The sequence below is a fragment of the Phyllobates terribilis genome, unplaced genomic scaffold, assembly GCF_046119375.1.
Source record: "Phyllobates terribilis strain yellow unplaced genomic scaffold, ASM4611937v1 Scaffold_5__5_contigs__length_657084704, whole genome shotgun sequence".
Lineage (NCBI taxonomy): Eukaryota > Metazoa > Chordata > Amphibia > Anura > Dendrobatidae > Phyllobates > Phyllobates terribilis.
The window spans coordinates 203,035,618-203,062,370 of record NW_027362765.1 but is presented as its reverse complement, the minus strand read 5'-3'; the positions used below and the strand labels follow the sequence as shown (position 1 = coordinate 203,062,370).

Genomic DNA, 26,753 nt, shown 5'->3' with positions numbered 1-26,753 from the left:
TCTTCCAGCTGTTGGAAGAGGCGGCCCGATATGGCAGGGACGCAGTGCTGGATACTACTTCTGTTCTGTCCAGGGCTCAATCCTCGGCAGTCACAGTCAGGAGAGCACTGTGGCTTAAACAGTGGACTGGAGACGCAGTATCCAAACAAGGTTTGCTGAGTCTGGCGTACAAGGGCGGTCAGCTTTTTGGTTCGGACCTCACGGAGCTGATTGCTAAGGCCAAGGATTCGGCTTTGCCGCAGCGGAAAGCAGCGGCTTCTACGTCTGGCAAGTCAAGTGCCGGTAGTTGTCGTCGGTCCTTTCGGCCCAGGGGACGGTTCGGTCAGCCCTCTTGGAGATCGGGTCGTCCCTCATCTTCCGGAAAAAAGACCACCCAGAAATCCCGTACTCCCTGGAAACAACATTTCCGTCAGGACAAACGGGAGGTTGACAAAAAGCCCGCTAAGGCGGACTGACGCCAGGAACCCTCTCGAGGGCTCTCGGGTGGGAGGTCGTCTGCGACAATTCGGGTCGATTTGGGCGACGCGGGTTATGTCGGCAGGCTTTCATAGAGTTTCATTCTCGACCCCCGGACAGGTTTCGTCAGTCAAGCATCCCGTCCGAGCCCAAGCTGGCTGCCGCACTGCTGCAGGAGGTAGACTCTCTTCTGCAGCAGGGTGTGGTGGTTCCGGTTCCGCCGGAGGACCGGGGAAGGGGGTTTTAATCCAACCTTTTTGTGGTCCCCAAAAAGGAGGACAAGTTTCGCCCCATTCTGGACCTCAAAGAATTGAATGTTCATGTCCGGACCCGGAAATTCCGTATGGAGTCTCTTCGCTCTGTCGTGGCGGCCCTGTCACAGTACGGTTTCTTGGTATCGATCGACATCCGAGACGCCTATTTGCATGTCCCTATCGGCAGGGCTCACCAGCGCTTCCTGCGTTTCGCCATAGGTCAGGCCCATTACCAGTTTGTGGCCCTACCATTCGGGTTGGCCTCGGCGCCCAGGGTTTTTACAAAGATTCTGGCGCCGCTCATGGCGCTCCTTCGAAGGCAAGGAGTTACGATTCTCCCCTACCTGGACGACCTGTTAATTGTGTCGCCCACAGCGGAGGAGGCGGTGACAGCTCGCGATCTCTCCCTTCAGCACCTGGAGGACTTCGGGTGGCTGGTCAATTGAAAGAAGTCGTCATTGGAGCCGTCGCAGTCAATCCTGTTCTTGGGGATGCATTTCGACACGGTACGAGCAGTGGTGTCCCTGCCTCCGGACAAACAAGCGAACCTTCGTCACCATGTCCAGACTATGAGGTCAGTGATGGCGATGTCCCTTCGGAAGTGTATGCGCCTCCTGGGTCTGATGGTGGCGGCAATGGAAGCGGTACCGTTTGCACAATTTCATTCCCGGGGTCTCCAAGATCTTATTCTGACCTGTTGGGATCGATCGCCGGCTTCGCTAGATCGCTGTGTCGGTATCTCCCGCAGGGTGCGAGAGTCTCTTGGATGGTGGTTACGTCCGGAGACTTTATCCCTGGGGAAATCCTTCCTCCCCCGGTGGTCGGTCATTACCACCGATGCCAGCCTGACTGGCTGGGGGGGGGGTTTGGAACGATCTCTGGGTTCAGGGGGTCTGGTCGTCAGAGGAGTCGTCTCTGCCGATCAACATCCTGGAGTTGAGAGCGATATTTCTCTTCCTCCGACTTTGGACGGTCCCTTTGAGCGGTCTGCCGGTCCGGATTCAGACGGACAATGCGACAGCTGTCGCGTATATCAACCATCAGGGCGGGACGAGGAGTTCCAGACTCATGATGGAGGTCTCTCGGATCCTGGTATGGGCAGAGTCCAGGGTTCCAGCCATCTCCGCGATTCACATCCCAGGAGTGCTGAATATCACGGCGAACTTCCTCAGTCGCGAGCAGGTGGATCCCGGAGAATGGAGTCTTCATCCGGAAGTTTTTGCACTGCTGTGCTCCCGTTGGGGGACTCCCCAGGTGGACTTGATGGCATCCAGGCTGAACACCAAGGTTCCGACGTTCATGTCCAGGTACAGGGACCCGGAGGCTGTGGCGGTAGATGCTCTAGTGGCCCCGTGGGACCAGTTCGAGCTGATCTACGTGTTTCCGCCGGTATCCTTACTTCCTCTGGTGATCCGGCGGATCAAACTCGAACGAATTCCGGCGATTTTGGTGGCGCCGGATTGGCCGCGGAGGGCGTGGTATTCAACGCTGGTGTCTCTTCTGGCGGCGCCTCCGTTTCCACTGCCTCTTCGCCCGGACCTGTTAATCCAAGGGCCCATTCGTCATCCGGACCTGAAGTCGCTTCGTTTGACGGCGTGGCACTTGAAACCGAGATCTTGACCCGTCGTGGGTTTTCGGCCGAGGTCATTGCCACCTTGTGGGCGGCCAGAGGTCCAGCTACGACTAGGATTTATCACAGAACTTGGGAGGCCTTCTATTCATGGTGTTCTGGATCGTCAAGGAACCCGGGGGTTTTTTCCATTCCCAACTTCTTGGCTTTTCTGCAATGTGGTTTGGCCAAGGGTCTGGCGGTTGGTACCTTGCGGGGTCAGGTATCTGCACTATCCGTGCTTTTTCGGAAGGCTATTGCCTCGCGCAGGGATGTGCTTTTTTTTTTTTGCGGGGTTGCACGTCAGTTTCTGCCTCGGAGGGCGTTTGTGGCTCCTTGGCGGCTCAATCTAGTCTTGGAGGCTCTTCAGCATGGGCCGTTTGAGCCTATGGATTCAGCTACGCTTTACTTGCTTTCTTGGAAGGTGGCCTTCCTGGTGGCGGTCACCTCTTTGAGAAGGGTTTCTGAGTTGGCGGCACTGTCTTGCTCGCCCCCTTTTCTGGAGTTCCACTCGGATCGTGTGGTGCGTCGTACCCGTGGCGATTTTCTGCCTAAAGTGGTGTCGCGTTTCCACGTCAATCAGGACATCGTGTTGCCCTCCCTCTGTCTGAATCCGAAGAGTCCAAAGGAGCGAGCCTTGCACTCGTTGGATTTGGTGCGGGCTTTGAAGTTCTATCTTACAATCACACAAGGGTTTCGGAAGTCGGACTCTCTTTTTGTGATTCCTGCTGGTCGTCGGCGTGGTCAGCGGGCTTCCAAGGACACTATAGCTCGGTGGATACGTTCGGCTATCCTGGAGGCGTACCGGCTCAAGGGCGAGCCTTGTCCGGTTAAGGTTCGAGCTCATTCCACGAGAGCTGTTGGTTCGTCGTGGGCTTTTCGTCAGGGGGCCTCGGCAGCGCAGCTCTGCCGGGTGGCTACCTGGCGCTCCGTTCACACTTTTACTAAATTTTATAAAGTGGACGTGAGTGCTTCCGCCGATGCGGCCTTGGGACGCAGGGTCCTGCAGGCGGCGGTGGTTTAGGTTATCTCTTTATCTAGTTTTGGCGCTTGTTGCGCGCTTGCCTAAGTTTTTGGGGTGTTGGCGATTCTGCCACTGTTTCCCACACTTGAGTTCTGGACTGCTTTGGGACGTCCCACTAGTAATGGATCTGTGTCTCCCTTCCTTCCCTTCTGCTGCTGAAAGACGGATTTTGGTAAGACCTTACCTGTAAAATCCTTTTCAGCGAAGGAAGGAAGGGAGACACAGCACCCTCCCTTGGCAGAAGTGTATTATTGTTTTCCAGATGCGGCACGACTCCTCTCTGATGGCGGTCATCTGGGCGGGGGTCGGCGCACTAGGGCTCTGTTCCAGCATTGCCAGCTCATCGCAGTTGTCAGGTCCAGTGAGTAGTGCCTGGGACTGTGTGTTTTTTCTGTTATATGCATAACCTGTTCTCTCGCATTTCTGAATTTTCGGAAGGGGTTGTGTTGTTCCGCTGGTGTTGTCTGCTCTTCCTTAGCTTGTGTACGGACTGAAGGACATGGGAGTAGGAGGAGCCTAAGCTGGAGGGGCCGGTCGTCACTTTTCCTAATCTGAGGTGAACTATCCTGTGGGGCTCCGCCTACCCACTAGTAATGGATCTGTGTCTCCCTTCCTTCCTTCGCTGAAAAGGATTTTACAGGTAAGGTCTTACCAAAATCCGTCTTTACACCCTATAGAGCACCTTTGAGATGAGTTGGGGCCCGTACCCGTAGCAATAAAGATGAATTTTTGCATATTTGCAAATGGAATGGAGTAAAATCCCTCAAGATGTCTTGAATACCCTAGTGGCTTCAATGCCCCGTCAGTGTAGTGCAGTAATAAAAGCAAGAGGTTCTGCTACAGAATACTAAGTTATGGCATTGTCAACAATGAATTACTCTCTATGTTGTAATCAATAAATAGTATATGCAAAACTTTTGGCAGTCAGTTTTCTTTAATTAAATGATCATACCAATCTTGAAAAACATCTTGGTTAAAATGAAGGTCTTGCATGATGACAACTTCATGCACTTTCAATTCATCACCTGGGAAATGGCATCCAGACAGAAGTAATCACACTTTAAAAAAAAAAAAATCAAAACTTTTAGTTGCCACTGTATATCAGGTTGGTACGCATATGTTGTGTATGTGCAAAACTAACTGAAGTAACTCTACCTGGAGGTTCCGCACTTTCCCTGTTCTCCTTTGTGCCTCAATGTAACCACAAATATATTAGGCAGTTTAAGCACTGGTGTTGGCTATTGTATTGCATGGATTTTCAGGTAGGACTCTTATTCCCCCAAAATAAAAGGGTTGTGGTAAAGCTATGTGCCAACTAGTCATGATCTTCTGTATCCAACATTGTACACTATATTTTTGGACTTTGTAAAATATTTTCATTATGACATTGTTCCTATGCACAAATCAAAGTGTTGCCACGATTCTCTACAATGTCTTGGTATGCTTTAGAATTGAGTTCTCACCAATAACGGTGCGAGCTTGAGAACAATCTCCCACCAAATTTACATTTACCACTGTGGGCACTCTTGAGCCCATTAGGTGATGTACTTTACATTTCCACAGCTAATGCTTGCCATTTTGCTTAGCAATACTGATGGTGTCTTTTGAAGGAAAAAAAAAAAGGGGGCAGCGGGCACAACAAAAGAGCTTTGATGACTGCTTTGCACACTCTTGGCATTCTCTTGATGAGCTTCAAGATGTAGTCACCGGAAATGGTTTTCACTTCACAGGTGTGCCCTGTCAGGTTTAATAAGTGGGATTTCTTGCCTTATAAATGGGGTTGGGACCATCAGTTGTGTTGTGCAGAAGTCAGGTGAATACACAGCTGATAGTCCTACTGAATAGACTGTTAGCTGCTTTTTTCTTGCTATAATACAAATTCTAAGTAAAGAAAAACGAGTGGCCATCATTACTTTAAGAAATGAAGGTCAGTCAGTCTGAAAAATTGGGCAAACTTTGAAAGTGTCCCCAAGTGCAGTTGCAAAAACCATCAAGAGCAACAAAGAAACTGGCTCACATGAGGACCACCCCAGGAAAGGAAGACCAAGAGTCACCTCTGCTTCTGAGGATAAGTTTATCCGAGTCACCAGCCTCAGAAATCGCAGGTTAACAGCAGCTCAGATTAGAGACCAGGTCAATGCCACACAGAATTCTAGCAGCAGACACATCTTTACAACAACTGTTAAGAGGAGACTTTGTGCAGCAGGCCTTCATGGTAAAATAGCTGCTAGGAAACCACTGCTAAGGACAGGCAACAAGCAGAAGAGACTTGTTTGGGCTAAAGAACACAAGGAATGGACATTAGACCAGTGGAAATCTGTGCTTTGGTCTAATGAGTCCAAATTTGAGATCTTTGGTTCTAACCACCGTGTCTTTGTGCGACGCAGAAAAGGTGAACGGATGGACTCTACATGCCCACTGTGAAGAATGGAGGAGGAGGTGTGATGGTGTGGAGGTGCTTTGCTGGTGACACTGTTGGGGATTTATTGAAAATTGAAGCATACTGAACCAGCATGGCTACCACAGCATCTTGCAGCGGCATGCTATTCCATCCGGTTTGCGTTTAGTTGGACCATCATTTATTTTTCAACAGGACAATGACCCCAAACACACCTCCAGGCTGTGTAAGGGCAATTTGACCAAGAGGGAGAGTGATGGGGTGCTACGCCAGATAACCTGGCCTCCACAGTCACCAGACCTGAACCCAATCGAGATGGTTTGGGGTGAGGTGGACCGCAGAGTGAAGGCAAAAGGACCAACAAGTGCTAAGCATCTCTGGGAACTCCTTCAAGATTGTTGGAAAACCATTTCCGGTGACTACCTCTTGAAGCTCATCAAGAGAATGCCAAGAGTGTGCAAAGCAGTCATCAAAGCAAAAGGTGGCTACTTTGAAGAACCTAGAATATAAGACATATTTTCAGTTATTTCACACGTTTTTGTTAAGTATGTAATTCCACACGTGTTAATTCATAGTTTTGATGCCTTCAGTGTGAATGTACAATATTCATAGTCATGAAAATACAGAAAAATCTTTAAATGAGGTGTGTCCAAACTTTTGGTCTGTATTGTGTGTGTGTGTGTGTGTATGTATGTATGTATGTGTATATATATATATATATATATATATATATATATATATATATATATATATATATATATATATATATATATATATATATATATATATATATATATATATGAATGAGGGAGCTACTAATACTGTGCAAAAAAACAATTGTGCAATCAAGAAGCAAAAAGTTGCACAGAAGGATTGAATAAGTTTAAATATAAAATTTTATGGAACAGAAAAGACACTGTCAAGCATTAAAAACAATTAAAAAGTACAGGAATGTACACTCAGACAAGGTATGAATAAAATGATCCAAAAAGAGTAAACCCAAAAAACAGGCAATTATGCAAATAAGCAATAATAAACAAGTGTGAAGCTAAATGCAATAATCACATGAAGAGATGTCAATAAAGTGAAATATATTGCAAGGACACAGTCTGAAGTGTATGAAAATAATTCAAATACGCTAATGAAAGACAAGAAAACGTGTGACACAAAATAAGACACATTATAGAAACCTGTCAACAAGTGAAAGTATTCCTAAAACAAATAAGCTGGATACAAATAGAAAGAAGTGTGACGCCAAATAAAACACCCCAAAGACCTGTAAGCATAGGAAACTTGCAAAATAGACACAATAAATAAATATGCCTGGAAAGAGATCCCCACGCGTATCGCTACAGAGCTGTAGCTTCGTCAGGGGTTTGACTTTCTGTCTTTTGTTGCAGTGTTGATTTTGATCATTTGTGTTGGTCTTAGAACGATCAGATTTTTTTTTTTTTATTTGGAGTTTTTGTTTTGCTGAGAATGTGAGATACTCCTTCGGGTGCCAAATTATTTGAGCCCGGTGTTCACACCAGTCTTCATGAAGGCGTGTGCTTTGTGCAAAAACCTAGGGAGGGAAGAAAAGGAAATATTCAGCTCACCAAGTGCAGATGGTGTGAAGCCTCCATATGAAGAATGCGGTACACAGGCTCCAGACCGGCAGCTGGGCAGTAGTAGAGAGCAAAACAAAACCCCCCAGAGGGTTCCAGCATCCACCAATGATTAGAAGTTAAAACGTGACTTTTAATGAAAAACTATTAAAAACTTTGATAATTTTTTTTTTTTTTTTTTTGCAAAAACATAATTGGGAGAAGGGGTGACGTGGGGGAGGGAGATAAAAATGACACGAGTCAACGCGTTTCAAGCTGTGGAGCTCTTAGTCCTGACTTACTCAATACGCAAATGTTGAACATACGCTAAGTTAACAGAGCATAAGTTGATATGGTTGTATTTCATTATGCAGCACATAGGACCCGGTCACTGTATTGCCGTGATTTGGGGCAGTTGCTATTGACTTTATTGCTCAGCAAAAGCTTTTTTTGAGGCTAAAACTGAGATGGTTACAGGTGCCAGAGTTGCAGACCATAGGTATACATTAACTTATCTATACATGCCACTTTAACAGGTAGTTAGGGTTAATAAATAACAAAATCCAGTGTCCATCTCAAATCAAGACATCGGGAGTGTAAAGAGTTTGCCAGCACATATGTAGGATTACATCCTCAGATTGAGCGAATAAAGATATAAAGAAAAGGATGAAGTAGGAAAGAAAGAGAGGAAATAGGACAAGAAAGGGATGTGATCAAAATGCCTATGTAAACGATTTACAAAGGAGTCCCTTGTCAACCAGAATGAGAAGGCATGTGAAGACCTAAACTCCGACCAAGGATTCTCAAGCCCCAGTTCACTAAAACTGTTGTTTCGTTTTCCAGGCTTATTGAAGGTCATGCAGGAATAAGATATGCGGAAGTCATTAAGAGACTCGTGCAGCTTAAAGGGAATCTGTCACCAAGTTTTTGCTGCCTCATCTGAAAGCAGCATGGTATAGGAGCTGAAACCCTGATTCCAGTAATGTATCACTTAGTTTACTGGGTACAGTAGTTTTCATAAAATTACTGTTTTCTCTGCTACAGATATAGCAGTGCTCTGAATGTTGAGCTCTGTATAACCCACAGCTTTTTGTGTGCACTGTATATTGACAGAAAGCTGCTAATCATTGATGGGGTTACTCAGAGCAGTTGGCTACAAGACACCTAGTCTTGTAGTGATAATCTCCTGCTGATAAAACACTGATTTTATTGAAACTACAGCACACAGCCTAGTAAGTGACAGACCACTGGATTCAATCTCTTAGTCCATACATCATCCTGCTATCAGATTATATAGAACAAAACCTGCTGTCAGGTTCATTTTAATTAATTTGCCACATGTTACCAGTGGTGTACACCTACTCCCCTATGGCTGCAGTAGCATTTATGGCGCAAGAAACACTGCCAATTTCCATGAATTTGCTCGGCACTTGTAGCTATGTACCAACCCTCCCTAGCTATGCCCGAAACTAGCGTATTAACGCAAAAAGCTGCAACATTTTTGCGCAACTCTGCAATGTTTGTTGGCGAAAGCACTTTGATGTATCGGCCCCTAAGTGTCAAAAAAATATTTTACTTGTATTTTAATGTAATAAATATCGAGTGATAGCATGTTGGGTCTCATGTCATGAGCAACCAAAATAGTTGTGCGTCCAAGACTAAAGCTTGTCATATCCATCAATTAGTCATTAGCAAAATGCTCTAAATGTTTCTTGACGCACGTATCAAAGTAGCCAAAAAATGGGAGAAAAAAGACTAATGGCCTAATTTATCTTTTGCAGCTTTTGTTTTTTTAATTCACTTCGTTCTTTGTCTTGTTGCATTTTGTTGACATTTTTTGCACCAAATTCTTCAAAATGGCAAATGTAGTTCTTAACTTTTGCGCAAAATCAAAAATACTCTTTAATTTTATCTTTAACCTGTTTTACGACTTTTTAGTGCAAAATGTTACTAAGTTTGTGCCAAAATACTTGTACATAAAATCACTCCAGGGAGAAAATGGGGGTACATTTGTGCCCAAATTTTGCAACTTTTTAGTAAGTCGCAATTAGTGAACCAGTTGAAAACCTCTGGAAACCCCAAACCCTGACCACAATGGTGAGCATAATGGAAAAAAAACTGAAATCAGAGAATAAATTTAAAGACACAAAGAAAAGAATTGGGTGTAATTGAAAAACTTGTCAAAAAAACACCATAAACTAGATAAGAAAAATGCAATAATGAATCTGGCTCTATATTCTCTTTTCTTTCCTAACTAAAGATGTGAAAAATTGGTACGAGGCATCGCATGTTTTTTCTAAAAATATTCAACCTAACACAACTGTAAAATTTGGCTCGCATGCCCATTCTGATTAAACTAGGTACCATCTATTGACGTGATTTCTCCACCCTAACTTCCAAACAAGCAGTAGTATTTACCGTATATGCATATTCTTATCAACTAAACATAAGTGGATCTGTTATCATTTAACTATATATAGTAGTGTGAATGTATACAAAAAATTTTATTTTTGACAAAAAGTTAATGGGAACGATAATATCACGCCTTTTTTATGTTATTATTTTTTGTATTGTAGGAGCCGCCTGAAGATGATGCCAACATAATTGAAAGAATTCTGTCCTCAAGAATAGTTCAGAAAGGGGTAAGCCGCTATAGCAGCAATGCATTTACCCCTTAAAGGGGTTGAGCAGTGAAAACCAATTAACAACTGTACAAGGAAAAGGTGATTACTTGTTGACCAGTGGGGGTCTGACTGCTGGGACCCGCACCAATCAGCAGAACGGGGATTTTTTATCCCCATGAAAATTGAGCAAAAGCTCAACCTCTGCTCCATTTATTCACTATGAAACTACCGAGCATTGCACTCTGCTTTTTCAAGCAACTCCATAGAAAATGAATGGCACATGTTAGACAACCCCCTTTAACACATGCCTGAATGCTCCAGGCCTGCAAACTGCCAAACAGTTGCTGATGAACAACTAATTAAATGGGTTGATCACTTTTATCTTTGTTATAACAGATGTGTTGGGGTCACGATTTGGGTGCAACTTACTATTATATAGGTATGATGGGTTCTCCTCCTGCCACTTGCTAGTGCAACTCACAGGCTGAACAGCTTTCCTGTCCATAAAATGGCATCTGCTGGAGGCTCATATGACCAGACCAGTCCATCAGACTCCTCCAATTGAAATGAAACTCTCCCATGTGAAGTTTTTTTTTTTTAATTAAATGACGCTGATAGACAGGTCTGGTCACATGTTCCTCTACTAGCAGCCATTGTATTAATAGGAGAGCTTTGCAGTCTGTTGGAAAAGCTGGACTAACAAGTGCAGGCGGAGAACCGATCATACTTTTATATAGTAAACATACGCAAAATCATGTCCCCAACAAATCTGTTAAAATAAAGGTAAAGTGACCACCCCTTTTAAGGGCATTTGATTAGCAGCACGTCTCCTACTTACCCTCTAATTCTTATGGCATTGGTAAAGGTGTACTTAATTTTCCACACTGCTTCTGCATTTTAGGATAGTGTTTGTTAGATAAAGACATGTATAATTAGTCTTATTTCCTTAATTTTATGACCTTCTATGGACTTTTTTTTAAATTACACAATCTGTCATCAGGATTTTACTATTTATATAAGCATGTAGCCCTTTCAAAGACAAGTCCAGCAATACCTTTTACAGGGCCAGTCTTTTCCTCCATTACTGAGTAGTCAGCATTTGAGTTGATATGCAAATTGATATGGTAGATCTGAAGCATCTGTCACTCCAACTCTATTCCCCCCCCCAAGCACCGCCTTCTACTGCTTGACTGCCTGTCTCTATGCTGTGTGACTTTGGGCAAAGGAGCCGTCTGACAAGCAGGAGGAGGCAGGAATTAGAGCTGGAGTGACAGATGCTTTAGATCTAACATTAATTTGCATATCAATTCAAATGCTGACTTCTCCGTAACGGAGGAATGGATTGGCCATGTAAAGGTATTGCCGGGCTTGTCTTTGAAAGATACATGCACATATTTGTAATTTTGCGAGTTGAAATCCTGCTGACAAATTCCCTTTCAATTATTTCCTGCTCCGTAAAACAATAGAATTCAAATAGGGTTTCGTTGTTTTTTCATGACTGAATATATTTATCTCCAGGAAACATTTTTTTTACCCTGTCGCCTCATTGGGGGACACAGGACCATGGGTGTTATGCTGCTGTCCACTAGGAGGCGACACTATGCATAATCTGAAAAAGATTAACGTGGCTCCTCCTCTGCAGTATACACCCCTGGACGGCGTCAGCCTTCTCCAGTTTTTGCTTAGTGTCGCATAGGAAGCACACCTAAAACTTTTACTCCGTTTTCTCTGACGGGATTACAGATGAAGAAAAGTGGGTCTCCTGCGAGACTCCCGGCATGGCTCCTTCCTCTGCCCCCTATTATGGGGTCCACAGTTGAAGTCGAGATGGCTATTCCCCATGTCGCTCCTTCCCCAGCCCCTCGGGTGCTGGTTCGAAGTCGAGACCCCCCTCCTTCCCTAATTTCTTTTGGTTTCTGGATTGAGGTCGAGGCGAGGGTTAAAGCCCCCTGATGGTGACAGCAGCACCCTCCCTAATCCCCCTCTGGGGGCATTAGGTTGAAACGCCTCAAGTAGGGCCTGTACAGGCAACACTCTGCAGCTCCCAGTAGCCAGCACACTGCAGCTGAATCCAGGGACCCCAGCCCTGCTGCGGGCTCCTGTCGGGGCCGGGGGGAGTGCAGGCAGGCATGGCACAACACAGGCACAGGTCCCTGCGCCCTGTCTCTGCGGCAGCACCAGCACTATGGTGCCTCAGGAGGACTCTTCACAGGGCCCCCCTTCTGCTTATACCCCAACCGCTATCCTGCCTTTAAATCGGGGGGGGGGGGGGGGGGGTCCGGTTCAGATCCGGTCCCCTCCCGGACTTCCGCGCCGGCCTGGAGCCCCTTTGGGCATCAGGCATCTAATTTAGACCGCGGCTCCGGCCTAGCCGAAGCCGCCACCCCTCTCCGCCCCCCGGCCCGCCCCGGATGACAAATATGACACTCTACAGTGTCATAGAAGGGGCGGATCCAGACTGGCGCGATTTCACAGCAAACTGCCGCCCTTTCAAGCTCTCCGTCCCCCTTCTTCCTTAAACTTTACTCCGGCGGCCATTATCTGCTGCAGGAAAAAGAATTAACCCTGCAGTTACCGGTCGGCAGATACAGACCAGGCCTGCCAGTCTCCGGGGAGGCACAGGACTGTAGATGTTCGGCGCTGGACCTAGAGGCACACTGGTGGGGTAAGATCACAGCTGGAGTTTTTTTCCCTCTGCTGTGAATTATATAAGCTCCTCTGCATAGCCACCCCTGTGCACTATGCCGGGCTCAAGGTCCAAGAGAACGAGACAGTACTGCTATTATGCACTCTGTACAGCCTGCAGTAATACTCTCCCCAGTGGCAGCACATACCCGCACTGCCAGGACTGCATCCAGACTGCTGTGCCGGAGCCCCAAGAAGCCCCAGCCAATGCTTCGGTGTCTAATGCCACGCCGGAATGGGTCACTCAGATGTCGCAATCTATGATGCAGTCTATAGATAACCTCACCTCCACATTACTTCAGGCTCTGCAGAGTCATGCCTCGGCTATGAACGCTACCCAGCAAAGGGAGAGCTCCACTCAGGGACATGACGACACGGGCACATCCATGTCTAGGTCAGGAATCAAGTGGCCCACAGGTCACGTTCATCTGCGTCATTCCATACCACACGGTCATCACCTTCTAGGGAGAGACACCGTAGTCCCAGGTCATCTAGACCGTCCCCTGCCAGAGACAGACAATGCAGATCTCCACAGCCATCCCCGACCAGAGAAGGCCTCTGCCCCGGTTCACCCAGCAGGAGACGCCTTAGTGATACACAGGATTCGGAAGACATCTGTGATTCCGACTCAGACAAGGAAACTGAAGGGTCCCTAATCCCAATCCCCCCTAGCAATACAGCGCTAGTTGAGGATGTAATCTCATCCATCCATCGGGTGCTGGACATTTCTGATCCGCCCCCGGAGGCACCCGGACACAAGATTTCCTGTGAAGGAGTTCTGAAGCCGCCTAAGGTCTTCTTTGACCACCCAGAGTTTAAGGCGATCCTTAAAAAGCAGTTCTCACAGCCTGAGAAGAAGTTTACCAATCGCAATTATCTGGAGGCGTGGTGTCCCTTCCCACAGGAGGTCACCAAACAATGGACAGATCCACCTGAAGTGAATCCCCCAGTCTCTAGACTAGCAGCAAAGTCACTCCTCTCACTGCCAGATGGCTCGATCCTTAGGGATGCAGCAGACCGGCAGGTGGAACGCATGGCTCGTTCAAATTTTCGAGGCTGCAGGGGCCTCCCTGGCTCCAGCGTTTGCTTCAGTTTGGGCTGCCAAGGCCATCCTGGCTTGGGCCCAAAATTTACAAGCTGGCCTCCAAGTATCTGCTCCTGAGCTGTCGGACCAAGCTGTTCAAATAGCAGTTGTAGCAGATTATATGCTTCATGCAGCTCTGGATTCTGCAAGGGGTGCAGCGGGGATAGCATCAAACGCTATCACGATTCAGCGTATCCTCTGGCTGCGGAAATGGAAAGCAGACGCAGCCTCAAAGAAGTCCCTCACGCACCTCCCGTACCTCAGTGGTCGACTTTTTGGTGAACAGTTGGACCCTATGATATCCAACGCCACCGGAGGTAAGAGTACCTCTCTCCCCCAACTGAAGCCCAAACGCACTTACAAGAAGCGTAACCAAACTCGATTCCGATCCTTTCGGAACTCTTCTGGCTGGTCTCTCTCACGACCAGCACAAAATAGCAACCCTTATAGGAACCCTTTTTCTCTCGACAGGGAGTTCCAGCTGACGTCGTCAACCAGGAGGTCCCTGCACTGGTGGCTCAAGCCAACCTCACTAACAAAAGGGAAATCCTTTCTCACGGGTCAATGGAAGGTTCTGACCACAGACACGAGCCTGGCGGGTTGGGGTGCGGTACACCTACACCACAGAGCAGGGGGGACCCGCAGTACACCTACACCACAGAGCAGGGGGGACCCGCAGTACACCTACACCACAGAGCAGGGGGGACCCGCAGTACCCAGGCAATGTGAGAAGTAACACACATTCTCCACTGGGCGGAAGACACAGGTTCGGTTCTCTCTGCTGTCCACATTCCGGGTGTGTACAACTGGGAAGCAGACTTCCTCAGCCGGCAAGGAATGGACTCGGGAGAGTGGTCTCTCCATCCCAAAGTTTTTCGCCAGATCTGCCACCGCTGGGGGACTCCGGACGTGGACCTAATGGCATCCCACTTCAATGCCAAGGTCTCCAACTTCATGGCCAGAACACACGACCCGCGGGCGCTAGGAGCGGACGCACTGGTTCAGGACTGGATCCAGTTCCAGCTCCTGTACATTTTTCCACCTCTCCCCCTGATATCCAGAGTGGTGAGGAAGATCAAGCAAGAGGGAGTTCCAACCATCCTAATCGCACCGGACTGGCCCAGACGTACATGGTAAGCCGACATCGTACAGCTCACAGCAGACGTCCCCTGGCGTCTCCCCGACTGCCCAGATCTCCTGTCACAAGGCCCGTACTACCACCAGTACTCAGGGGCCCTCAATTTGACGGCGTGGCCATTGAGACTTGGGTTTTAACCCAGTCAGGCTTCTCGCCGGACGTCATTGAAACCATGATCAGGGCACGGAAGCCAACCTCTGCTAAGATTTATTACCGTACCTGGAAAGCTTTCTTTGCCTGGTGCGAATCTCGTGGCCAGACCCCACTCCCTTATTCCCTCCCCAGGGTACTTGGGTTTCTCCAATCGGGTCTGGAGGCCAGACTTTCCCTGGCCTCCTTAAGAGCCAGGTGTCAGCTCTCTCAGTGCTTTTTCAGAGGTGCATCGCTAACCAGCCGCAAGTAAGGACATTTCTTCAGGGGGTTTCCCGATTGGTTCCCCCCTACAGACGACCACTAGAAACGTGGGACCTCAACCTCGTGCTGACAGCATTGCAGGAAACACCTTTTAAACCCCTTAGGGAAGTCCCACTCTGCCTTCTATCCCAGAAAGTGGTTTTCTTTGTGGCAATCACCTCGCTACGCAGGTGTCTGAACTGACAGCACTCTCCTGCAGACTACCCTTCCTGGCTTTTTACCAGGACGAGGTAGTTCTCCGTATGGTCACATCCTTCCTTCCGAAGGTTGTGTCCAACTTCCACCTCAATGAGGAAATTTCACTGTCATCCCTCTGTCCGGTCCCGGTTCATAGAGTGGAGAAGGCTCTGCATACACTTGACCTTGTCAGGGCATTGCGTATCTATGTGTCTAGGACTGTGACCTTCCGGAAGTCTGATTCTCTTTTCCTTGTTCTGGAAGGCGGCCGCAAGGGTCTACCAGCTTCCAAAGCTACCCTTGCCAGGTGGATCAAATCCACCATACAAGAGGCCTACCGCCTCAAAAATTCTCCTCTTCCAGCAGGTATTACGGCACACTCTACACGTGTGGTAGGGGCCTCCTGGGCCATTCGGCACCAGGCCTCGGCACAACAAGTGTGTAAGGCAGCCATCCGGACTAGCCTACACAGGTTTACCAAACACTACAGGGTTCATACCCAGTCCTCAGCAGACGCGAGCCTGGGTAGAAGTATTCTGCAGGCGGCGGTGCCCCAATTGTAGGGGCCTGTCTGCACAATATTCGTCCATTGCTTCCCACCCAGGGACTGCTTTGGGACGTCCCATGGTCCTGTGTCCCCCAATGAGGCGACAGAGTAAAGGAGATTTTTGTGTACTCACCGTAAAATCTTTCTCTTAGCCTCTAATTGGGGGACACAGCTCCCACCCTGTTGCCCGTTCCGGGCCGTTGTTATGTTCAGTTCTCATTTTGTTTTTTTCTTGAGCTCGTACATAGTTGCCTTCTTATAAGCATGGTTATGTTATCCATGTTACGTTCCTCCTATTGCTTTTACACAAAACTGGAGAAGGCTGACGCCGTCCAGGGGTGTATACTGCAGAGGAGGAGCCACGGTTAATGTTTTTCAGATTATGCATAGTGTCGCCTCCTAGTGGACAGCAGCATAACACCCATGGTCCTGTGTCCCCCAATTAGAGGCTAAGAGAAAGAGATTTTACGGTGAGTACACAAAAATCTCCTTTTTCCATTGTAACTGAGGCATCCATAGGAGTCAAAGTTACAGGGTAAAATAGTCCCGATCTTTGCCACTTATAGAGGTTATCTGAGTCTGCTAGGACCCAGCAAGTCGCCTATGCTGAACAAACACCCGGCGATCATGTGATTATTAGGTCCTGTAGAGGCCTTGGCAGCGCTGTTGATTCTATTCACTGCATAATTCCCATTAAGCACTATATAGAGGGTGAAAGAACAAAGAAGTGGTAATAAACCACTTCTGTCTTCTCCCAGGGTCTACAGCTACCTCTGACAGCCACGGACCAGGATTACACTTACAGCGCTTGGTAATTTTCAGGATAAATTGGCTTAATGTACTATTTCTCAACAATTCAATACATTATAATGATTAATGTAGGTTTTCAGGATTTGGGGCTCATTATATTGTATGCTAAATGTGAAGTGATTTACAAGTCTGAAAATCTTTATTCGCGTCTGTTGCTTTTCTTGTGCTCACTCATATACTGGACTGGTGTATTTTATAACTAGTATATTTCACAGCTTGATACATTTGTTAGTAAATATGTGTTTCTATTTTTCAGTTCACTCCTGAAGGAATACCATTAGAACTGGAGGAATTCTATGTCAAGTATAGAAATTTGTATGTCATTTCAAGCCTTTTGTTATTGTGACTGATAAATACTAGATCGGATAAATAAAGGTTACAGCTTGGGAGAATATGTAGTAATCTTCTGGCTGGTCACACCATTTCTAGTCATTGTTTGCTGATTGAAGGATTTTCTTGTTCCTCCACTGATCGGCAAAATGAAGGGTCGGCGCTCACCAGTCGGGTCTGTGTCTTCTTACACTTATCACAGGCATAGCAGATTGTCCGTCTCAACTGAATGAGCGGGATCTGCAATACATGGCATACACAGATCTTTCCTCATATGTTGTGCCTGTGTTTCAAAAAATATGCCAACTACTAATTAGCAACTTTTGATCCCCAAAAATGAATGACCTAATTAATAGCATCCTTTAGTCACAGCGTTTTGGGAGAGGTGCTTAGCAGTTTTTTTTTGTTTTTTTTTTTCCTTTTTGTTTTTTTTTTTAACATTAGTTTTATGATTATATTTTTATGTATTTCCTGTTTTAAAAGCGGTTCATGGGTAAGAAAAAAGCCTACAAAAACACCATAGCTAAAGCAGGAGGCTGCATTTAGAAAAATTCAAGGAGGACCCAAAAAAGACTCGGTGTAATTGTAAAAAGCAAAAACAAACAAAAAAGAACACCACTGTTTGTAGTGCACTTAATACTTAGCAATTGTTTATATGCAGACACCCTAAAAGGAGGATTCTGTTCTCTAGCATTTATGGCATACCCAGAGGATATCCTATGAATTCCCGATGGGTGAAGGGCCAACCTTTTACCTCCCATTTATTGAAAGAACGCAGGTGGACTCTGGTGCAGATTTCTTCATTGAAGTCTATGGGAGTTAAACAAAAATGCCAGCGGTCTGCTTTTGTGTTATTTTTTTTTTCTTTTTATAACTCTAATAGACTTTAGTAGGAAAAATATTTAGCCTGATATTAGCAGCTAGAATGAAGCTAAACATATGAGAGTTTTTCATTTGTCTTTGTTCGCCAAGCCATTTTTTTTTTGCTCTTAAGGTCTGCATTTGTCTTATCTTTTCCAGTTCCTATCTCCACTGTAAGTGGGCAACTCTAGAAGATCTTGAAAAAGATCCGAGGATCCAGCAGAAAATAAAGAGGTTCCGAAACAAGCAAGCACAGATGAAACTCATTTTCACTGAGGTTAGTATAGTGTCTGGTACAAATAATGCTGCACTTGTATTTTTCTTAGTCTGTCTTGTATGAGTTGTACATGTTGTCCAATTCTTCCAAGGATTGTTTTTCTTTCCCTTGACCAGTTTCACATCCATAATCATACTATCCGCCTAACAGCGTGCCTTATAAATTACTAGTCATTCCTGTTTACACTTTCCTTATGTTGATACCAGTAACTTGATCTGACAGGTTGCCTTCTAAGCTTAGTGCCCTTTTATATGGGTTGATGATTGGAAGATCTTGTCTTGTCTCTTAAAATAAGAGTGGGCAGTTCCATACTGGTGAATGCTCTACTTACCACCTATTAAGAAAAGTGGTCCTTAGTGTCCCTCAAAGACCTCTAGCAAAAGTTGGGTCTTAACTTCTGCAGTGTGGTGTCCTAACATGCAGAGTGTAATACCAGAACCCTACCAGGACCCATATGACACTGAAAGGGTGAGAACTCGTTTTTTTCACTAATCCAGCACAGTCTTTTCTAAACATTTACTGAACAGTAACTGCTCTAATGATATTACCTTATGAAAGTGCGCAACAGCGCCTTTAGTACAAAGCGTGAGCTATTATGATAACAAGAAAGAGATTACTCTTTCATTGCGAGAGCTGCAGAGGGTTATGGGATTCTGCAAGTTCCTACAAACTGGAAGTCAGCTCCTTTGAGGGGGATGTTAGGGCCACTAGATGCCTTTTTTATTAATTGGTGTTATTTAGAAAATTCACCAGTCTGAGGCTTCTCACTCTTTTCTTATATAAAAAGGGCAGCCACAGACTGGTGATCGGCACTCTTTAAACAAGCCCAGTGATCACCCATCAAACAAACAGACTAGATTTTGTTGGCTGATCGTATCTTTTATACACTGCTCAAAAAAATAAAGGGAACACTTAAACAACAGAATATAACTCCAAGTAAATCAAACTTCTGTGAAATCAAACTGTCCATTTAGGAAGCAACACAGATTGCCAATCAATTTCACATGCTGTTGTGCAAATGGAATAGACAATAGATGGAAATTATTGGCAATTATCAAGACACCCTCAATAAAGGAGTGGTTCTGCAGGTGGGGACCACAGACCACATCTCAGTACCTATGCTTTCTGGCTGATGTTTTGGTCACTTTTGAATGTTGGTTGTGCTTTCACACTCGTGGTAGCATGAGACGCACTGTACAACCCACAGAAGTTGCTCAGGTAGTGCAGCTCATCCAGGATGGCACATCAATGCGAGCTGTGGCAAGAAGGTTTCCTGTGTCTGTTAGCATAGTGTCCAGAGGCTGGTGGCGCTACCAGGAGACAGGCCAGTACACCAGGAGGCAAGGAGGGTCCCGTAGGAGGGCAACAACCCAACAGCAGGACCGCTACCTCCGCCTTTGTGCAAGGAGGAACAGGAGGAGCAGTGTCAGAGCCCTGCAAAATGACCTCCAGCAGGCACAAATGTGCATATGTCTGCACAAACAGTTAGAAACCGACTCCATGAGGGTGGTATGAGGGCCCGACGTCCACAGATGGGGGTTGTGCTCACAGCCCAACACCGTGCAGGACGCTTGGCATTTGCCACAGAACACCAGAATTGGAAAAGTCGCCATTGGCGCCCTGTGCTCTTCACAGAAGAAAGCAGGTTCACACTGAGCACATGTGACAGACGTGACAGAGTCTGGAGACGCCGTGGAGAGCGATCTGCTGCCTGCAACATCCTTCAGCATGACCGGTTTGGCAGTGGGTCAGTAATGGTGTGGGGTGGCATTTCTTTAGAGGGCCGCACAGCCCTCCATGTGCTCGCCAGAGGTAGCCTGACTGCCATTAGGTACAGAGATGAGATCCTCAGACCCCTTGTGAGACCATATGCTGGTGCAGTTGGCCCTGGGTTCCTCCTAATGCAAAACAATGCCAGACCTCATGTGGCTGGAGTGTGTCAGCAGTTCCTGCAAGATGAAGGCATTGAAGCTATGGACTGGCCTTCCCGTTCCCCAGACCTGAATCCGATTGAGCACATATGGGACATCATGTCTCGCTCCATCCACCAACGTCACGTTGCACCACAGACTGTCCAGGAGTTGGCGGGTGCTTTAGTCCAGGTCTGGGAGGAGATCCCACAGGAGACCATCCGCAACCTCATCAGGAGCATGCCCAGGCTTTGTAGGGAGGTCATACAGGCACGTGGAGGCCACACACAATACTGAGCCTCATTTTGACTTGTTTTAAGGACATTACATCAAAGTTGGATCAGCCTGTAGTGTGTTTTTCCACTTTAATTTAGGGGGTGACTCCAAATCCTGGCCTCCATTGGTTAATAAATTTGATTTCCATTGATGATTTTTGTGTGATTTTGTTGTCAGCACATTCAGCTTTGTACAGAACAAAGTATTCAATGAGAATATTTCATTCATTCAGATCTAGGATGTGTTATTTGAGCGTTCCCTTTATTTTTTTGAGCAGTGTACATAAATGCAATTCAATTCCTTAAAATTTTTCCTTTCAAATTATATTTACCTTCTGATGGCCCGCGGTGTGATTGTCTTCGCTTGCCGGCAGATCGCGGTGGACTGAAGGACCTGCGCTGACGTCATAGTCATGTGACGGCAGGTCCTTCAGTGTAGTGTACCGTGAGCTGCCGGCAAGCTAGGACGGAGCGAAGCAAGACTCCGGGGGCCATCAGAAGGTAAGTATAGATTTATTTTTTACCATTCTTTAAGGTCACACTATATAAATCCATGCCGTTTGCATGGATTTATATAGTGTGACCAAGTTGACAAGCAGTTTCCAAGTGATGCTAAAATCACTTGGAAAGCGCTTGTCAAACTGCATGCGGAAATGCATGTGAAGAACGCTTCACATCCGCATGTCCCTGGCAGGAAAAACGCATGTACAATCCGCATGCATTTTTTCTGCCTGGGAGATGCAGAAACGCTCAGGAAAAAATCCTGAGCATTTCTGCATCATGGGCACAAAGTCCAAAACAAGTCAAAATGAGGCTCAGTATTGTGTGTGGCCTCCATGTGCCTATATGACATCCCTACAATGCCTGGGCATGCTCCTGATGAGGTTGCGGATGGTCTCCTGTGGGATCTCCTCCCAGACCTGGACTAAAGCATCCGCCAACTCCTGGACAGTCTGTGGTGCAACGTGACGTTGGTGGATGGAGAGAGACATGATGTCCCAGATGTGCTCAATCGGATTCAGGTCTGGGGAACGGGCGGGCCAGTCCATAGCTTCAATGCCTTCATCTTGCAGGAACTGCTGACACACTCCAGCCACATGAGGTCTGGCATTGTCCTGCTTTAGGAGGAACCCAGGGCCAACTGCACCAGCATATGGTCTCACAAGGGGTCTGAGGATCTCATCTTGGTACCTAATGGCAGTCAGGCTACCTCTAGCGAGCACATGGAGGGCTGTGTGGTCCTCCAGAGAAATGCCACACCACACCATTACTGACCCACTGCCAAACCGGTCTTGCTGAAGGATGTTGCAGGCAGCAGATCGCTCTCCACAGCGTCTCCAGACTCTGTCACATCTGTCACATGTGCTCAGTGTGAACCTGCTTTCTTCTGTGAAGAGCACAGGGCGCCAGTGGCGACTTTGCCAATCCTGGTGTTCTGTGGCAAATGCCAAACGTCCTGCACAGTGTTGGGCTGTGAGCACAACCCCCATCTGTGGACGTCAGGTCCTCATACCACCCTCATGGAGTCAGTTTCTAACCGTTTGTGCAGACACATGCACATTTGTTGCCTGCTGGATGTCATTTTCCAGGGCTCTGGCAGTACTCCTCCTGTTCCTCCTTGCACAAAGGCGGAGGTAGCGGTCCTGCTGTTGGGTTGTTGCCCTCCTATGGCCCCCTCCACGTCTCCTGGTGTACTGGCCTGTCTCCTGGTAGTTCTTCCAGCCTCTGGACACTACGCTGACAGACATGGCAAACCTTCTTGCTACAGCTCACATTTAAGTGCCATCCTGGATGAGCTGCACCACTTGAGCAACTTCTGTGGGTTGTAGAGTCCGTCTCGTGCTACCATGAGTGTGAAAGCACAACCAACATTCAAAAGTGACCAAAACATCAGCCAGAAAGCATTGGTTCTGAGATGTGGTCTGTGTTCCCCATCTGCAGAAATACTCCTTTATTGAGGGTGTCTTGATAATTGCCAATAATTTCCATCTATTGTCTATTCCATTTGCACAACAGCATGTGAAATTGATTGTCAATCAGTGTTGCTTCCTAAGTGGACAGTTTGATTTCACAGAAGTTTGATGTACTTGGAGTTATATTCTGTTGTTTAAGTGTTCCCTTTATTTTTTTGAGCAGTGTATAAATGAATAGTCTGAGGACCATTCACTACAGTGGTGTCTGACAAATGTCTTCACATTTCTCTCTTAGCCAGATGAAGATATGTTTAATCCGGACTATGTGGAAGTAGACAGAATTTTAGAAGTCGCTCATACAAAAGACTCTGACACAGGAGAGGTACGTTGACCATTTTTCTCATTCAATGTACATGCCTACTGTTCACAGTAAATGCAATAGTAGAAAAGATGGTCAAGCAGATATCCAATGGAGATGATGGTGTTGAACAAAGAGCCGTTTTCTTAATCTACATGTTTCAGAGTGGAACAAACTCCTTGATTAGGGGAAAAAAACACAATGAGGGCACAGATAGAGATGCTGGAGTTTAAATAATCAAGGATGCCTGGTATCGCGGACCGAAAATACTCAGGGGACCTGCTTGGGCCGCTGGAAAGAGTTTGACATATATGATCTAGAGGAAGACACAAACTCTATGAGGAAGATGCTAATTGACCCATATTAGGGGAAAAATGTCTTCCCAACTCCAGACTAGTTTCCTGAATCAGCGTACCATCTCCAGAATCTATTACTCATAATCTGTAATATTATTATATTTTTAAGAGATGGCATACAGGCCCTTCTTGAACCTGTGTAGTGATATGAAATGCCTTCATGAAATCCTACCTCCATATGATACAATGTATGGTTAGATCAGGCTTCCACTTGCAATAACAGCTGATTGACGGAGGTTATCCACTAAAATCTAGCTGCAGGCCTCGGTTGTTTTGAAAAAAGGATGGTCTTTGTGGGCTAACCTTTTCAAAGGGGATCTGTCACCATGTTCTTGCCACCTAATCTGAGGGCAACATGATGTAGAGACAGAGACCCTGATTTCAGCGATGTTCTACTTACTGGGCTGCTTAGTGTAGTTTTGAAAATAAAATCCCTGTTTTATCAAAACTTCAGTAAGTAGCCCAGAATGGGACAGCAGCGTAATTAAAGAACATAAATTGTTTTCTCCCACAGGAGGTGACGCATTATCTAGTGAAATGGTGCTCACTGTCATATGAAGAAAGCACATGGGAGCTTGAGGAAGATGTTGACCAAGGCAAAGTCAGGGAGTTTGAAGCCCTGCAAGTTCTCCCTGACGTCAACATAACGGTATGGAAACACAGATTTTATTCATTAGTGGAATTAAGACCAATGTATCACAGAACAGCAAAATCTATTTGTTTTCTACACAAAGAGTCTTCTGTTCTGGTAGTATGTGATTTAATGAGGAGAACCTATGGTGCCCATACGCATTAGACTAAAGTTGATGAAAATGGCAGATGTCAACCAAAGATGAACGTTTTTCAGGTAAAGTGTAAAAAAGTGTATTTTGATATTCTGGACAAAAGATCTTTTGTTAAATTAAATATCTTTGATCCACAAATGATCTTTCACTGGCAGATTATTCTCACAATTATTGTTTGTTCATCGGCTGGTGTCAGTGACCATGTATGGCTCGTTAGAAAGACTTCAAAGCGCACCTATCACTAAAATTTGTATTATTTAAATTAAATGCAGATGTAATAACCTTTAGAATATGACCAAAAAATGATAAACAAGGCATATACCAAGTGGGAGAAAAACTCCCTTTCTTGGCAGGAGCCTCTCACTCAGCTGAGCCGACTTCAGCTGAAGTTGCCTCGAGGCTGAGGAATTCCCCAGCTTCTCTGCTGTGCTGACCTCACTCTTCTATGGAGCCGTCCATCAAGGCAACGTGAACAGCAGTCTGCTGGTCTGAGCCCAAGCACAGTGCCTCAACTGGATGTGTTCAGCCCAGCATGCAGCTCTGGGTATGTGCTCCATAACTCACCAGGCAGTGAGCTGGAGGCTGCTCTTGTGTTTCCTCCTTCACCTCCCGGTTCCCTTGCTTACACTATCCAGCACTGAAGCCTGCTGGAGTAGTGATTGTGCCCCTCCTCCACTGTCACCACATGCTGAGAGGAGAAAGATGTTACCAGCAACAGAAACGAAACGCTGAAAGAAGATATGTGCCAGAAAAGAGGGGTTTTATCTATTTCATATGGTCAGTGTATGTATAATTGTGTGTGTACATGTGTGATATGTCTGCATAAATAAAATAAAAAAATATATGTGAATCGTGCATGCAGGAGTGTATGGTGTATTTGAGAACTGTATGTAAACATATATGCAGTTAGTATGTGATTATATATATTTATTACAGACCAAAAGTTTGGACACACCTCATTTAAAGATTTTTCTGTATTTTCTTGACTATGAAAATTGTACATTCACACTGAAGGCATCAAAACTATGAATTAATACATGTGGAATTATAAACTTAACAAAAAAGTTTGAAACAACTGAAAATATGTCTTATATTCTAGGTTCTTCAAAGTAGCCACCTTTTGCTTTGATGACTGCTTTGCACACTCTTGGCATTCTCTTGATGAGCTTCAAGAGGTAGTCACCAGAAATGGTCTTCCAGCAATCTTGAAGGAGTTCCCAGAGATGCTTAGCACTTGTTGGCCCTTTTGCCTTCACTCTGTGGTCCAGCTCACCCCAAACCAACTCGATTGGGTTCAGGTCTGGTGACTGTGGAGGCCAGGTCATCTGGCATAGCACCACATCACTCTCCTTGTTGGTCAAATAGCCCTTACACAGCCTGGAGGTGTGTTTGGGGTCATTGTCCTGTTGAAAAATAAATGGTGGTCCAACTAAACGCGAACCGGATGGAATAGCATGCCGCTGGAAGATGCTGTGGTAGCCATGCTGGTTCAGTATGCCTTCAATTTTGAATAAATCCCCAACAGTGTCACCAGCAAAGCACCCCACACCATCACACCTCCTCCTCCATGCTTCAGGGTGGGAACCAGGCATGTAGAGTCCATCCGTTCACCTTTTCTGCGTCGCACAAAGACATGGTGGTTGGAACCAAAGATCTCAAATTTGGACTCATCAGACCAAAGCACAGATTTCCACTGGTCTAATGTCTATTCCTTGTGTTCTTTAGCCCAAAAAAGTCTCTTCTCCTTGTTGCCTGTCCTTAGCAGTGGTTTCCTAGCAGCTATTTTACCATGAAGGCCTGCTGCACAAAGTCTCCTCTTAACAGTTGTTGTAGAGATGTGTCTGTTGCTAGAATTCTGTGTGGCATTGACCTGGTCTCTAATCTGAGCTGGTGTTAACCTGCGATTTCTGAGGCTGGTGACTCGGATAAACTTATCCTCAGAAGCAGAGGTGACTCTTGGTCTTCCTTTCCTGGGCCGGTCCTCATGTGAGCTAGTTTCTTTGTAGCGCTTGATGGTTTTTGCAACTGCACTTGGGGACACTTTCAAAGTTTTCCCAATTGTTCAGACTGACTGACCTTCATTTCTTAAAGTAATGATGGCTACTCGTTTTTCTTTACTTAGCTGCTTTTTTCTTGCCATAATACAAATTCTAACAGTCTATTCAGTAGGACTATCAGCTGTGTATCCACCAGACTTCTGCACAACACAACTGATGGTCCCAACCCCATTTATAAGGCAAGAAATCCCACTTATTAAACCTGACAGGGCACACCTGTGAAGTGAAAAACATTTCCGGTGACTACCACTTGAAGCTCATCAAGAGAATGCCAAGAGTGTGCAAAGCAGTCATCAAAGCAAAAGGTGGCTGCTTTGAAGAACCAAGAATATAAGACATATTTTCAGTTGTTTCACACTTTTTTGTTAAGTATATAATTCCACATGTGTTAATTCATAGTTTTGATGCCTTCAGTGTGAATGTACAATTTTCATAGTCATGAAAATACAGAAAAATCTTTAAATGAGAAGGTGTGTCCAAACTTTTGGTCTGTACTGTATATGCAGTTTGTGTATGTGTGTGTGTAATAAATATACGGGTATGAGAGTAAATCTCATACCCGTATAATGAAATTACAAAAACTTTATTTAAGGTATAAAAAGCAGAATACAAAATCCAAAAATAGAGTCAAATCAATATGCAGGATAAACAGGCAAGCAAAATGCAGCCGTGAGGTGGTCACGTGGGCCCTGTATACATAAAACAAGAAGAGGAGAAAATATCTATATAAGTTCTTTCAAGTGAAGGCACATGTTCAAAAGCATAAGAATGTAAGCATATAGTTAACCCCAACAAGTAAAAACATGGGAAGAGAGAAATCCACCC

The 26,753-nt window shown here is 45.8% G+C and overlaps 1 protein-coding gene across 3 annotated transcripts in view; it reads left to right on the top strand.

Moving 5' to 3' along the window:
* Positions 1–26,753, top strand: part of CHD6 (chromodomain helicase DNA binding protein 6) — a 108,213-nt gene that overhangs the window by 38,433 nt on the left and 43,027 nt on the right. For all 3 annotated transcript variants that reach the window (XM_073683732.1, XM_073683734.1, XM_073683731.1), the window contains exons 6-10: positions 9,904–9,969; positions 17,063–17,121; positions 18,157–18,274; positions 22,668–22,754; positions 23,601–23,735. In XM_073683732.1, coding sequence (XP_073539833.1) covers positions 9,904–9,969; positions 17,063–17,121; positions 18,157–18,274; positions 22,668–22,754; positions 23,601–23,735 — 465 coding nt within the window. The remainder of the gene's footprint in view (positions 1–9,903; positions 9,970–17,062; positions 17,122–18,156; positions 18,275–22,667; positions 22,755–23,600; positions 23,736–26,753) is intronic.